The sequence below is a fragment of the Heloderma suspectum genome, chromosome 7 (assembly GCF_057233095.1).
Source record: "Heloderma suspectum isolate Gila_16-S chromosome 7, 16-S_ref, whole genome shotgun sequence".
Classification (NCBI taxonomy): Eukaryota; Metazoa; Chordata; class Lepidosauria; order Squamata; family Helodermatidae; genus Heloderma; species Heloderma suspectum.
This window is the reverse complement of record NC_139464.1, coordinates 43,269,905-43,285,088: the sequence shown is the minus strand read 5'-3', so window position 1 is coordinate 43,285,088 and position 15,184 is coordinate 43,269,905. Positions and strand designations below refer to the sequence as shown.

Genomic DNA, 15,184 nt, shown 5'->3' with positions numbered 1-15,184 from the left:
CCATGGCAAGCAACTCTAATGAGAAAAGGAGTTCAAGATGGGTGGGAGCTTTTTAAAAAGGAAATTCTCAAGGCACAATTACAAACAATTCCAACAAGAAGAAAAGGTGGAAGACAACAGAAGAAACCAATGTGGCTTCACAAAAAGCTTAGAGATGACCTGAAAACAAAAAAGGACACATATAGGAAGTGGAGAGAAGGCCAAGCAACAAAGAAAGAATACAGGCAGGTAGCACAGAATTGCAGGGATGGCATCAGGAAGGCTAAAGCCTTTTTGTTGCTGAGGTTAGTGAGGGATGCTAAAAGCAACAAAAAGGCTTTCTTCAGCTATGTGCATAGTAAAAGACAGAGGAAAGAAATAGCGGTTCAGCTATTAAATAAGGATGGCAAAATGATAACAGATGACAAAGAAAAGGCAGAAGTGCTAAATTCCTACTTTGGCTCAGTCTTCTCCCAAAAGAGGGTCTATGAGCCCCCTGGCAAAGGCGAAGAACAGGGGCAGGATTGTAGCTTGAGATGGATAGGTATATGGTCAAGGAACACCTAATTACTTTGAATGAGTTCAAATCTTCAAGGCCAAATGAACTGCATCCTAGAGTAATAAAGGAACTGGCAGAAGAACTCTCAGAACCGCTGTCTATTTTCTTTGAGAAATCATGGAGGACGGGGGAAGTGCCAGATGACTGGAGGAGGGCTAACGTTGTCCCTATCTTCAAAAAGGGTAAAAAGGAGGAACCTGGGAACTACAGACCAGTCAGTCTGACATCAATCCCTGGGAAAATTCTGGAGCAGATGATAAAGCAATCCATCTGGAAGCACCTTGAAAACAATGCAGTGATGACTCCAAGCCAACATGGATTTGTGAAAATCCTGCCAGATGAATATGATCTCATTTTTGGATCAGGTAACCTCCCTTGTGCACTGTGGGAATGCTGTAGACATAATATACCTCAACTTCAGCAAAGCTTTCAACAAAGTGTCCCATGATATCCTGATGAGCAAACTAACTCAAAGTGGCCTAGATAAAACAACGATCCAGTGGATCCACAGTTGGCTACAGAATCAGACTCAAAGAGTGCTTATCAATGGGATCTTCTCAAACTGGGGAGAGGTAATGAGCAGGGTACTGCAGGGCACAGTCCTGGGCCCAGCGCTCTTCAACTTTTTTTAATGACTTAGAGGAGGAGGTGCAGGGAATGCTGATCAGATTTGCAGATGACACAAAATTGGGCAGGATAGCTATACTTTGGAAGACAGAAACAAAATTCAAAGTGATCTGGATAGACTGGAGCGCTGGGCAGAAAACAACAGAATGACATTTAATAGGGATAAATGCCAAGTTCTGCACCTAGGAAAAAGAAACCAAGTTCATAGTTACAAGATGGGGGATAGCTGGCTCAACAACACTACAAGCGAAAGGATCTTGGAATTGTTGTTGATCACAAGCTGAATATGAGCCAACAATGTGATGTGGCTGCAAAAAAGGCAAATGCTATTTTGGGCTGCATTAATAGAAGCATAGCTTCCAAATCCCGGAAAGTACTAGTTCCCCTCTACTCAGCAGTGGTTAGGCCTCATCTGGAGTACTGTGTCCAGTTCTGGGCACCGCACTTTAAGAAGGATGCAGACAAACTGGAGAGGGTTCAGAAGAGGGCAATAAAGATGATCAGGGGACTGGAAACAAAGCCCTAGGAAGAGAGAGTGAAAGAACTGGGCATGTTTAGCCTTGAGAAGAGAAGACTGAGGGGAGATATGATAGCGCTCTTCAAGTACTTGAAAGGTTGTCACAGAGAGGAAGGCCAGGATCTCTTCTTGATCATCCCAGAATGCAGGACACAGAATAATGGGCTCCAGTTACAGGAAGCCAGATTCCGGCTGGACATCAGGAAAAACGTCCTGACTGTTAGAGCAATACGACAATGGAACCGATTACCTAGGGAGATGGTGGGCTCTCCCTCACTGGAGGCATTCAAGACAAGGCTGAACAGCCATCTGTCAGGGATGCTCTGACATGGATTCCTGCATTGAGCAGGGGGTTGGACTCGATGGCCTTGTGGGCCCCTTCCAACCCTACTATTCTATGATTCTATGATCTAAATGGCATTCTTGATGTAGAAGAGGAGAGGCATTTGTCACGGAAATGTGGATTCTGGGCAATGCAGGTTTTATGGCCACATTGCAAACTTGTGGAAGCAGGGGCCTCATGTGTGAAAATGAGTTGAGCCTGAGCCTCAAGGTTGTGTGCTGTCATCCGACACCTGACCCTGCACTGCCTGCCTGTTTGAGGCCTTTTGCTTCTTCAGCCTCTATGAGTCTTCCACTTGAGCACACTGTGAATTCTAAATCAGGCTTCCCCAACCTGGCACCCTACAGAGGGGTTGGACTACAATGTCTATCACCCCACCAGCATGACCCATGCTAGCTGGGGATGATGGGAGTTGTAGTCCAATTATTGTTTCCAGTCTTGTGTGAGGTTTATACCCACCCCCACCCCTGTTATTTTGCCCTCTGTTATGCAAACATGTGTGTAAAGTAATGCACATTTGGGCCAAAACCCCAAACACCCAACTTCACTTAAACACTAATAGGGGCTGAACTGACAGTGACTAATCAAGAAAGACATTGTGGTTGCATGGTGGACAGCAAACAGAAAAAGATCAGCATAACGTGTGGCAGCTGTGAAAATGGCATGTTCCATGTTCGGGATCCTTATGAACGGGACTGAAAATAAAGCTGTTAATTTTGTAATGCCCTTATACAAATTGGTGGTGTGTATTTGGAAAGCTGTGTTCAGTTCTGATCACCCTTCTTAAAAAGGATATTAAGAGCTGGACAGGGCTGGCATCAAGGGCAGGCATGGCTGGGCACCTAGAAAAGAAGAAGGACGTGAGCATCCGAAGTAAATCACAAAGAAGAGAAACAGGTTCTTGGGATGCCAAAAAAAAAAAAAAAATTGTAGGAAGTCCTACAATTTATATGTTTTGCATCTTGAGAACCTGTTTCTCTTCTTTGTGATGGTTGGGCATCTGCCAAATGGCCACACTCCAGCAGGGGCCCACTGACGAGAGCCCCTTGGAGGAGCTCCTCCTCTTCACTATTGCAACCTGCTTGTTCGCCTGCCTCTTGCTCTGGCCCAGGCAAAAGTGGTGGTAAGAAGGAGCAGGAGTAGATGCCACTGCCTCCTTGCTCACTGGCTCCCTGCCTGTCCAGCAAGCAAGCGGTAGCAATGGTGACAAAGAGGAGGGGGAGCAGGAGCAGCTGGTGACCATGGTGGTGAGAAGGTAAACTCACTGAGGGAGGGGTCCCCTGAAGGGTGTCTTGCCCAAGGGCCCTCCAAAATTTGGAGCCATCACTGGAGTTGGAAATGGTGTGATAAAAGGGGGACAACCAAAATTGATCCAGGGGAGCACCTTCTCTACAAGGAAAGGTCAAATTGGGGGGGGGGGCTTTTTAGTTTAGGGGGAAAGTATTTGTATTTGTATTTCTTACATTTATATCCCACCTTTCTTCCATCGTGGAACTCAAGGTGGCTGCATGTGGTTCCCAGGTGGTCTCCCCTCCAAGCACTGACCACACCCAGACCTGCTTAGCTTCAGCAAGGTGGCTGCCTCCTGTGCCTTCAAACTATGCCCTGGGACCAACTAAGGTCAACTAAGGAGGGATATAATACTAGAACTTGGGGTCAACCCATGAAATGGATGGGCAGGAGAGTCAGGATAGACAAAAGGAAGTGGTGAGAGCTACTACTTCAGGTGTTTTTAAAAGGGGATTGAACCACGTCACAGAGGACTGGCCTGTCAGTGGCTACCACCACTCACGATGGGTTCAGAGCCAGTAGGCCACTGAAAACCAGTTGCTGCAGAGCAACAGCAGGAGAGGGCTAATGCCTTCATGCCCTGCTTATGGACTTCCTGGAGGCATTTGGTTGGCCATGGTGGGAAGTAGGAAGCTGGACAACTAGATGAACATTCGGTCTGATCCAGCAGGGCTGCTGCTATGTTCTTTTCTGACTCAGTCCTGGACTGTCATGGCCTCAGGTCAAGAGTCCTTCAGAGGTGGAATCGTCGAGTGGCAGCAGCTCTGAGGAGGAGCCATACCCACACTACCTGGTCCTTCTTGAGTAGGGCTCTCCCCCCATACACACACACAGATCATGCACCCTATCCACTGAACCCTGGGAAAGTACTGCTGCCATCAGACTCCCAGGAGTGAACCCTGGACTCTTCCAACAAGCAGGGAGGCCCTGGGGAACATTCCCCAACTCAGTTGCCACAGCTCCAACCCTCAACTCCTAGAAGAAACCACCAGCTTTGTAAAAAGGCACCGGACCTTTACGATAGCCAGATGCAGCACTCAAGTGGGCAGAACTTCAGAGTAACTCTCTTGGCCAGACCATGAAACCATAGCTCGGGTTCTGAAACCTCAGCACTGGTCTCTGGTTCAGCAGCTCCACCTGTGTCCAGGGTCTTGACTCAAGGTTGGTTCCAACTTAGGGCCTTGCCTCTTGCCATCTTGCCTAAGATGTTGCCTCCTTGTGTTGTGGAATTTGGGATGTGCAAGAACATGGACCAGATCTTTTTCCTTGCCAGTACTTGCCTCCCTATTATGCTTATCCTGTTCCAGCTTCCCTCTGGTAGTTCAACCTGCAAGGATGGATGTTTTGCAAGTCCCTTGCTGGCTTGGTTTGTACATAGAAACAACCCAGAGTATGGGTTGTTCTTGAATTGTGGGTTGTCATTATGTGTGAACCCTGCACTATGGTTTAACTATGGATTGTTAACCACAAGCAACCCAGGATGAGAACCCATGGTTTGTTGTTGGATTGTGAACTCTTGAGTTGTTCACATATAACAACAATCCACAATTCAGCAACAACCCACAATTCAACGACAACCTGTACTCAACCCGTACTCTGGATTGTTGTTACAGATGAACCACTTGTGCGGAGTCACCTCAGTGAATCAGAGATAGGGATCATTCTCCTTTCCTCAGGCTTTATATTCAACTTGCAAGAGACATACATGTAGAATTCAAGCATCCTTAGTCCTGGAATTTGGTTTGAACAGTACCATGCCTTCTTTAACATGGCTGTGTTTCTTAGGATGGGTGTGTTGCTCTTAAACTTCCACAAGAAGTTTAAGAAGTTGAAACTTCCACAAGAGCTGATCGCTTATGTATGATGCTGGGGATTTCCTAAATGTTTGGCCATCGTCCCTCATCCCAATGATTGCTAATTTTAATCTCCTACAAATAATAACACTGACTTAAATTTATAGTCACAGAATCTGAAGAGCTGGAAGGGACCTCAGAGTTCATCTAGCTCAACATCCTGGCAATTCAGTGAATTTTTATTTGGCTTTTGCAGTTGCCCTCTGGGCAAATGCTGTCATATTTTCAAGAATTTATCCTCGGTATGTGGACTACTATGGTACATCACTTTAAACCCCATAGACTTATTAAAAGTCTTCTTCTTGGGGAATATGTTCCAGGTCCTTCTCACGCAGGTCACCCCGCAGTTTGAGATTTCATGGAGGAAGCCTTGGCATCTCTCTGGAACATGGGAGCCATCCTTAGAAGTCATAGGACATGATCACTCTGGAGGCTTACTCACCTTTGAGCCTTTCTCTTGTTGTTTATGTGAAACTTCTGATCATTTTTCATGCAGAAGAGAAAGCTGAAGGGAGGCATTTGAAATGCGAATGAGCTTTCTGGCCAATGGGCATTGCAAAGCAACTGGAGAAGCAAGCGCTTTCATAAGCCTCCTTGGAGAAGATGTCTGCAGTTCCAGGGCACGGTCTGAAGAGGTATACGATTCAGCACTTTGCTAAAGCCAAGCAGGCTCAGCTTTGGTCAGTGGAATGGAGGCCAGTGGCCCCTATGTCAGTGGGGCAGTGAATGGGCTCTGGGTTTCAGTCAGAACACTGAAGGAGCTATCCAAGGTGCTGAACCCACAGGATGCAGCACCTTGTATAGTTCCTTTAGAGTTCTGACTGATTCTGACTGAAACTCAGAGCGGATTCATCGCCCCCCTGACACAGGAGCTGTCAGGGTTGGATCAGAGCCCAGAGAGCCCCAAAGCAGTTCTGATTCTGAGGAAGAGATAGCAACCATGGGAGAGGAACCCGCGCGCTGTTCAGAGGAGCAGACGGGGGGAGAGCCCCTCCCAGTACACATTCCTGAGAGTGATAGTGACCCTGGCAGGGAGAGGGAGGCGCAACAGCAGTTTCTGGACGCTAGGCGCCGGCGTAGCGTCAAGTGGGAGATGGCGGGCGCTGAGAGGAGGTGCTCAGCCCGCTTGGTGCGATGGCAACAGCAGCGCCCCGATGCCCATGGGAAAAGGGTGGACTCTCTCCTCCTAGCCCATAAGTACAGAGGTTTCCCGCCTTCCCCTCCAAACGGAGATCAACTGATTCCTAAGGTTAGAACTCCTGAGTAGGCAGCGCTCTTAAGTCTCACTCATAGGATCAAGCAATTAGCATCTGTAAGCATCATTAGGTTGAATGGGAATAAAGCCTTGGAAAAGAGCCCTATTGTCTGCGTGTTGATTCTGGCTACCTGAGGATTTCAGAAGGCGGCAGGGGCGACCTCCTGACAGGAGCCACCGGCCTCCAGTGGATCATTTCCAAGATGAGTGACTGCCTGAGACAGCAGTGCTGCCAAATTTGAAGGGACTCTGGTCCAGGTGCCCTCTGGGGCCCCCTCCTCTGGCTGTTCCCCTGTCCCCTATAAGCACCAGCTGGGCTACTTAGCCTGAGCTGCCCTACTTCCTCAGAGTCCTGGGCGCTCCACCCCCTCTTCTGCCATCCAGTTCACCCTGTCTGCTCACCTCCCCCACAATCCTAGCAGGAAGGGCCCCTTTCTTCTTTGGCAACATTAAATTGGGCATGCATGCGCTGAAGCCCCAGCCATGCCCGTCTTCTCCATTTCCCCAGAGTGCTTCTGGGCTCTGTGCAGGCACTCAGCAGGAGCTTTTGTGGCAGGCACTTTGCCGCGCAATGCACCCGCCTGACTAAACTTTTTTTTTAAGAAGAAGAAACGACAGGAGGGGAAAAGGTGAGCAGTATCAGTACTGATATATGGCTGCCGGTGGAGGCTGGTGGCTCTGATGTCAGTGGGGCTAGGGGCTTCAGTCAGATCGGCTCAAGGTTTCAGTCAGAACCAGTCAGAATTCTAAAGGAGCTATCCAGGCTGTGGAAGCACTGAAATCTGGAGTGGATTCACTGCCCCACCGACATCGGAGCCACCAGCCTCCACTGATGGCTGCCCATGCTGGGTGCTGAGGCCACGCAGGGGAGGGGCTGTGGCTCAGTGGCAGAGCACCTGCTTTGCATGCAGATGGTCCCACATTCAGCCCCTGGCATCTCCAGGTAGGGCTGGAAAAATTCCTGCCAGAAACTCTAGAGAGCCGCTGCCAGTCAGTGTCGACAATACTGGGCTAGATAGACCAATAGTCCAACTCGGAATAAGGCAGCTTCCTATGTTCCCCTTGTGCCTCCCCCTCATCGTCTGCTGCTCTTTCTCCTCTGGTGGTCGTTTGTGGGGCCCCTGGGTTTTGGGGCCCTAGACCTGAGCCCTGAAGTCCAACCACAATGGAGCCACTAGCTACAGAACTCTCTGTATGCCTCCTTTTGTTCTGTGATGGAAGGAAGATGGGCTATAAATAAATACAGGCAACAAGAAAACCCACACTTTCATCAACTCAGCTGAGACTAATCTTTTAAAGAGCTGTGACTCCTCTTCTGCATGTTTGTGTCAAATATAGGTATCGACCCCACATGGATGGGAGCAACGGCAGCCTTCCCCCAGCCCTGAGGCACCACCACCACCACCGTGACCTCTCGTGTGGACTCCTTCTTGCGTAACCACCACTCACACACAACACTGGAAGCCCTTCAACTTTTTAACAAGAAGTACCTCATGATAAAGCGAATCATGGGCAGCATCCGAGTAAACAGGTGAGTGTCCTGTTTCTTCCAGCTTTCATCGTTCTGAATCCATCTTAACTTTCTGTCGGCCGTATGATTCTTTCTCCCCCAGCTTAACTGTTATTGCTATTCAAAACCCCTCCCCTTGATACAACAAGGTGCAAATGTGGAGCACACATGGTGCTGCAACCTGATTTATATGTAAGGGAAACCTGTATTTATGACTTTGGCCCAAATCACCCTTTCTTTCTATTTATATCCTGCCTTTCCACTTCAACAGGCATGGGGGACCATCAGGCCACAGGGGTTCCCCATCCAGCCTGCAGGCTTCTTTTACTGTTATCTCCTGTCAGTGATCAGAGGACATTTAAAGGCAATTAACCTTTAAATGCCCTGCATAGAATTGAGGTGTGCATTTTGCAGGCATGAGAACTGTTGCACTGGACCTTACTTCTGAGCAGAGTTAGGACTGAGCTGTGTTGTGTGTGTGTACTTGGTGGAAAGATGTCCAACTGGGTAAGATTACATCTGGCCCTGCCCACTTTGCTTTCTCTGTCCTTGGCCCTGCCCTGTGCCCTGAGCCCTGCCTATTGCTGGAATGTGGCCAATGAGACCCTCCCCAAATTGGATTTCAGCCCCTGGGCTGAATAAAGCTCAGCACCTGTGCACTACACATAGCATTCAAGGCAGCTACCAACATTAGCATATAAGATAAAATACAAAATTATAATTAAAACATCAAATCAAATCAACTAAAAACACATAAATAAAAAGGGAATAAGCAGCACCCACCATTTATGACCTACATCAGCTGACAGGTCAGCTTAAAAGCTAAAAGCCTGTCTGAATAAAACATATTTGCTTGCTGGTGGAAAGACAACAAAGACGGGTCTTGCCAGGCCCCCCTTGGCAGAAAGTTCCAGGGTCTGGGAGCAGCCACCGAGAATGATGCTAGGATGCCTCTTAATGTTGTTCCCAGCAGTGATGGTAGCATCGGGAAATTCTCTAGGAAGTATCACAACAAAAAATCCTGCTGTAGGGGTTTAGAGCCAATGTTGCTGTTCGGCATGAGGGTAGCTGGTGTTCTGCTGATCCAACTAGTTCATATGGCTTAGTAGGTTATCGTCTGGGTTTGCCAGTCAACAAGAAAGAAAACAGCAGGTGGCCATTTTTTTGTTTTGTTTTCTGTCCAGCTAGGGTTGGGCCTTGGGGTTGAAGTCTGGGGCCCCAAAGCCCAGGGGTCTCCCAAGTAAGAGAGGTGGCAAACAGGCCCAGTATTGGGCACATGCAGCAGGGCTGATGCTTCTCACTGACTGCAGTATCCATTCCTCCTAATGTTTAAAGACATTTTATAGTCAGGAGGTGGCCAGGCATGTATAGGGTTTCAAGCACTCATTTTATGCCTTTTACTTTTAAGCTATATATTATCCTTTTCTACAACAAAATGGGGCATCTTTGCAAGTAAAGGTGTTTAGCATCAGGGCAGAAGAGGCAGACTCCATTTTATGGGATAGGGCAATGAATTACGTGAATTTAAAATGTGACTGTGCATGCTCAGAGTATTTCTTTCTTTTTTAAAAAAAAGTCTGTGTTGGCAAGCCTTGAATAGCGGTGGGGGTGGGGAGGGAAAGAGCATTGTTAGTTGTGTGCTTCACAATGGACGTAATACACATGACAGTCAAAGGGGGGCCTCCATAAAACTATGAAATCCACTGTTTCTGTCTACCTCTGAGTCAGCTGACAGATGTTGTTCATGTCCATTGGTTTGTTTTTTTTAAAGTAAAAATCATCAGTGTTCTGATTTAGTGTGCATGCTTGAACTGTGAAACTCATGGATGGGGAACCTCTTGCCCTCCAGGTGTTCTTGGACTCCACCTCCCATCAGCCCCAGCTGCATAGCCGCTGATCAGGGATGATGGAAGTTGTAGTCTGACAACCTGTGGAGGACCACGGGTTTCCCACACCTCTTGTAACCTATACACGCACAATAAGGCATGTGGTCGTTGAAGTGCACTTCAGAGACCATCACACGGAAGGCTGCTGCATGGATGTGGGTGGCTCCTCCACAGCCAGCCTCCACAGGATCTGCTGAGGCAAGGGTAACAGGAGACCCAAAGAAAAGGACAAGGTGGCAGCAGAATAACACAGCAGTGCAGCGACGGTAGCATCTGCAGAAATTGCGGATGCACCCTCTTCCTTGCATGGCACCCCTGCCCTGCCTGCGCTAGATCTCACATGCAGGCTTAACCCACTAAAGCTGCAAAGCTGTGCAGCATGCGACAGGAGTTACCCAGAAATGAATCCCGTTCAAAGGTGGACTTGTGTCCCAGAAAGCATGGGCTGCGCGCGTGCCAGCAGCAGCCACACGGGAGCAAATGGAATGACGGCGATAGCACCTCTGCTTCCTGATATACAACAGGAGTCTGCTGGGCTTCGTCCCTTAGTCAGCCCTGAGCTCTACCCAGGTACAGGAATTTCAGTTTTATGGTACTATTTCTCCAATAAGTAGCCAGAGAAATTCTGTAGCAACATGGCCAGCAGTTTTGCCTAGAAATTCAGCTCAAACGTGCAACCCCTTCTGTCCTAAAAAACAAAACCCCACCAGGGCAACATAAGTCAGGATATTTTGACCATGGGAGGCATCAGCTTTCCCCCAACCTGGCACCCTCCAGAAGTCCTGGACAACACCTCCCATCATCCCCACCCAGCATGCTGGCCAAGGGTGATGGCCATTGTATCCAACGCATCTGGAGGGCACCAGGTTGGGGAGGCTGCTGTAAGAGCAATCTTACGTGTTTGCTATGACAGCATCTTCTGGGGAGATAGTGATGTCAAACAACTTGTGGTGATGAAACTGCAGCCGCCCATGAGGGGAAAATGGAGATGGAGATGATGGAATATATTCTGAGGGAAGAGGCGATAAAGGCAGGGACACAGCTCTTGGAGAGAGGGAGTTTCTTTCAGGCTATCTGCCAGCCCTTTGTCTTTTGATCTCTAAATTACACCTTTGGCTTGAGATATAGGATGCTGGGAAACACGCTTGTTGCTGTAGCAACAGAATTGTCTAGAACTCTGGAAGTGTATAAACATTGTCACAGATGCACAATTAGATCAACAAACGAGAACGGAACAGAAAATAGAAACTTCCAGCCTTATGCAATTCGGAGTTAAACTGTTACGAAACCATATCCACATGGGCCCCTATACCGTCCGGCTGTTTGCATGCGCTTCTCCTTACAAGTCAAGTCTTGGAGGCTACTCAAGTTGTCTGTGCTGGGAGCTTTCCTTGTTGGGGAATGGTATGAGTGTACCAATAAAAAAATATCACAGTGCACTTTGGCAGTGTGATATTCTTGAGAAGATATTTGAGTTTTGATTGTGACAATGCAGAGATTCAAAAGTGTGTATCACATCCTTCTTCATCCTTGCACTGAACGTTAAATGCAAAGCATGGAAACCTGGAACTCATATGTGGTTAAAACACATATGGGGGTGAGTCCTTGCACTCCCACTTCTAAGATTATTTTAATTGCTCTCTCTCTCTCTCTCTCTCTCTCTCATACTAAGCACACTATCTGCAGAAATACAAAAATATAATCTACAAAAACTGCAAAGAATAGAACATTATTTTAATTGCAGGTATTTTGAACTCAGAGTGATTCACCCTTCTGAATTTTTATATAATATATATGAATACCAGTGCTGCGTGTTTTTCTTGGTCACACTGGTCTTCCAGTGCTGTGTGGCTTCCTCTCCTGTAAGGGGACAAACACCCATACATCCCCTTTCCCCGGCTCCACCCTCTTTTCCCCCAACCATTGATGGTTTGGTGCTTCCCAGCTTTTGCACAGGTTTTTTCCCCATTCTAACAGGTTGAAATGCTTCTCCTAAAGCTCAGAACCAAACTAAATGTTCATTAAAGCATGCATGATGAAGCTATGCATGCTAGATTTTTCTACTCTCCTGTAAGTGCACATGGCCCTGATTCAGATCAGGACTATGGTGCTCCAGGAGAGGAGGAATTAACTTCCCCCATTTTTTCACAAAATTACACCCACCCTTGCGGGAGGGGATTAAAAGAGAAAAGAAGCCTCCGTTGACTCCAAACATTTGGTTTGGCCCAAAGTTACTGGCAGGAAGAGCTTTAAGGTTTAAGAGCTTTTAACTAACATATGCTGGTATTTTTGTTGCTTTGGCCTTTCCCTTTCTGCTTTTGGCCACACTCACCAATGAATGCAGTCCCCAAGAGCTTCTCAGGATTTGAATTTGGCCTGAAATCCAGGCTCAAATAGGTTCCCCACCCTTGCCCCATAAGTCCAGCGTGAACACAATCCTGTGGTAGAGAAAGTACTAGATCTTTGTGCAGAAGTGCTAACTGAGATCTTTTAAGAGATCACGAGATTTAACCATAATCTCTCCTTTTTATAAGGTACAGTATTGTCTCCACTGAAGAGGATGGGCACAAAGTCTCTTCGCTTGGCAGCATTAATGGGCACAGTCGGAATGGGAAAGGTCACGCCCCACGACGGAAACGCCGCAACCGTTTCGTTAAGAAGAATGGCCAGTGCAATGTCTACTTTGCCAACCTAAGCAACAAATCCCAGCGTTACATGGCTGACATCTTTACTACATGCGTGGACACTCGTTGGCGCTACATGCTCATGATCTTTTCAGCAGCCTTCTTGGTCTCCTGGCTGTTTTTTGGCCTCCTGTTCTGGATCATTGCTTTCTTTCATGGTGACTTAGATGCCCCTAGTTCTGGAAGTGGCTCTACCGCTACAAAACTCTGCATCAAGCACGTCAATGGATTTTTGGGAGCTTTCCTCTTTTCAGTAGAAACACAGACAACCATTGGGTATGGCTTCCGATATGTGACTGAGGAATGCCCACTAGCCATTATGGTGGTAGTGGCACAATCCATTGTGGGCTGTGTTATTGACTCTTTCATGATTGGCACCATCATGGCTAAGATGGCACGCCCCAAGAAAAGGGCCCAGACCCTCCTTTTCAGTCACCATGCTGTCATCTCTCTACGGGATGGCAAGCTTTGCCTCATGTGGCGGGTGGGCAATTTGAGGAGGAGCCATATTGTGGAAGCACACGTCCGGGCCCAGCTCATCAAGCCCTACATGACGGCAGAAGGTGAGTATCTTCCATTGGACCAGCGGGATCTGAATGTAGGCTATGACATAGGCCTTGACCGCATCTTCTTGGTGTCTCCAATTATTATTGTCCATGAGATTGATGAAGAAAGTCCTCTCTATGGGATGGGTAAGGAAGAGCTGGAGAGGGAGGACTTTGAAATTGTCGTCATCCTTGAGGGCATGGTGGAAGCTACGGCCATGACCACGCAGGCTCGCAGCTCCTACCTGGCTAGCGAGATCCTTTGGGGCCACCGTTTTGAGCCTGTTGTCTTTGAGGAGAAGAAACATTATAAGGTGGACTATTCGCGCTTCCACAAGACCTATGAGGTGGCTGGAACCCCTTGCTGCTCTGCTCGGGAGCTGCAGGAGAGCAAGATCACCATCCTGCCTTCACCTCCACCACCCCCCAGTGCCTTCTGCTATGAGAATGAGCTGGCTCTTGTCAGCCAGGATGAAGATGAGGAGGAGGATGACTTGGACGTAGGAGTAGATTTGGGAGGTGGCACAAAGGAGGATGCAGGAGCCATACCTATGATGGAGTTTGGCAGCCACATGGATCTCGATCGGTTGCAGGTCTCCATTCCCCTGGATGCACTCTCATACCGTAGGGAATCTGCCATCTAATCTCCATCCTGGCTTCCCCTCCCACATTTATTCTCCAGTGTTTCCATATCCCTTTAGCACCAGTGCTTGGCTGGAAAAGCCCCACACAGGATTTCTTCTACCAACTCTTTAATAAACCTGAGCACGTACAGACATGACGCTCCTCTAGCACTGGATGGTTCAGGCTTCCTGCCATGAAGTTAGACATTTGGTTTTTAGACAACCTGAATTCAGAAGAGAATTGAGGCCACCCTTCATTGTATCCACACTCCTGCTTTTCTGTGGCTTGGAGCTGGGAGAAAACAGCAATAGCTGCAGCAGGCTAGGATAATATATGGCACATTTTGTTATGTTGCCAGGAGCAGCAGTGGGATCAATGACCATTAAAGTGGTTGACATTTTTGCTGCAGGACAAGGGAGTGCAAATGTCAACCAAACAGGGATGAGTGGGAGAACCTGATATTCTGCAGAGGGCAGCGGAAGATAGGGCAGTAGGATATGATTTGCATGTGTATTATTTGTTGCATACTTAAAACTTATCAGGAGAGAATAACTTTAGCTTCCTTTGTTCTTACACATGAGCAGTTAATCTCTCTCATTCTGGTTCTCAGCATCCATGATTCCCTAAGTAACGTTAACACCACATCTTCTCTAATCCTTTTGACATTTCAGTCCCTTCCCATTGAAGTACAAACCATACAAGTGAGAAACATTTACAACTAGGAATGGTTCCCAACTGGGCCAGTATTTGAATGCCCTGCAACAGGTCTCTCCTAAGCAATGGAATCTATATGCTCACCTCCACTTTCTCCATCTTCTAACCCATTCCATGTTCTCACTGGGATAATTGACACTGAAACTATTTATTTTTTAATAAAGTATAATGTTCTAGGTGGAGCCTGGAAACAAAGAGATGGGGATCCTGGGTTCAATGCATCATTATGCCTTGAATAGCATTTTCTTGATGATAAGTTAATTACACATTTACACCACAGGCTTAAACTGCCGTTCCCTCATCCCCAGGGTCATTCCCTCATCCCAAGGGAATTCTAGGAAATGGGTCAATTAGGGATTTGAAACAGATAATGCACTGCAATAAACTATGATTTCTAGGATCCTTTGGGGGCAAGATATAACACTCACACTGATATAAAATCAAGATTATTTTGTAGTATAGATATTCCTATACATACAGAAAATGGGGAGCGGCTGTAGCTCAGTGGTAGAGCACCTGCCTTGTATGCAGAAGGTCCCAGGTTCGATCCCTGACATCTCCAGGTAGGGCAGGAAAAATCCTTGTCTGAAAACCTGGAGAGCTGCTGCCAGTCAGTGTTGACAATACTGGGCTAGATGGACCAAGGGTCTTACTCAGTACAAGGCAGTTTCCTGTTTTTCTATGAAAGTACTGGACGGTTTGGGTGCTTCGTTGTCCTCGGTACTTGGCAAACACATACCTAAAGTAACACAATGCTTACAATTGACATATGCGCTTAAATCAGGTTAAAGCAAGGGT

General features: G+C 47.4%; 1 protein-coding gene and 1 non-coding gene across 5 annotated transcripts in view; both read left to right on the top strand.

The window, feature by feature from the left end:
• KCNJ4 (potassium inwardly rectifying channel subfamily J member 4) overlaps positions 1-14,574 on the top strand; it is a 61,016-nt gene extending 46,442 nt beyond the window's left edge. The window contains exons 2-4 of one of the 4 annotated variants that reach the window (XM_084809832.1): positions 5,665-5,803; positions 7,762-7,954; positions 12,360-14,574. In XM_084809832.1, the coding sequence (XP_084665958.1) occupies positions 7,917-7,954; positions 12,360-13,692 (1,371 nt within the window). In that variant the 5' untranslated portion in view covers positions 5,665-5,803; positions 7,762-7,916 and the 3' untranslated portion in view covers positions 13,693-14,574. Of the gene's footprint in view, positions 1-5,664; positions 5,804-7,761; positions 7,955-12,353 lie in introns of all 4 variants that reach the window. The other 3 variants (XM_084809830.1, XM_084809831.1, XM_084809829.1) reach the window with 3 other exon arrangements.
• Positions 14,575-14,879: 305 nt separating this feature from the next.
• On the top strand, positions 14,880-14,948 carry TRNAT-UGU (transfer RNA threonine (anticodon UGU)). The gene has a single exon. It is a non-coding gene; the product is annotated as a tRNA-Thr (tRNA).
• Positions 14,949-15,184: the final 236 nt, after the last annotated feature.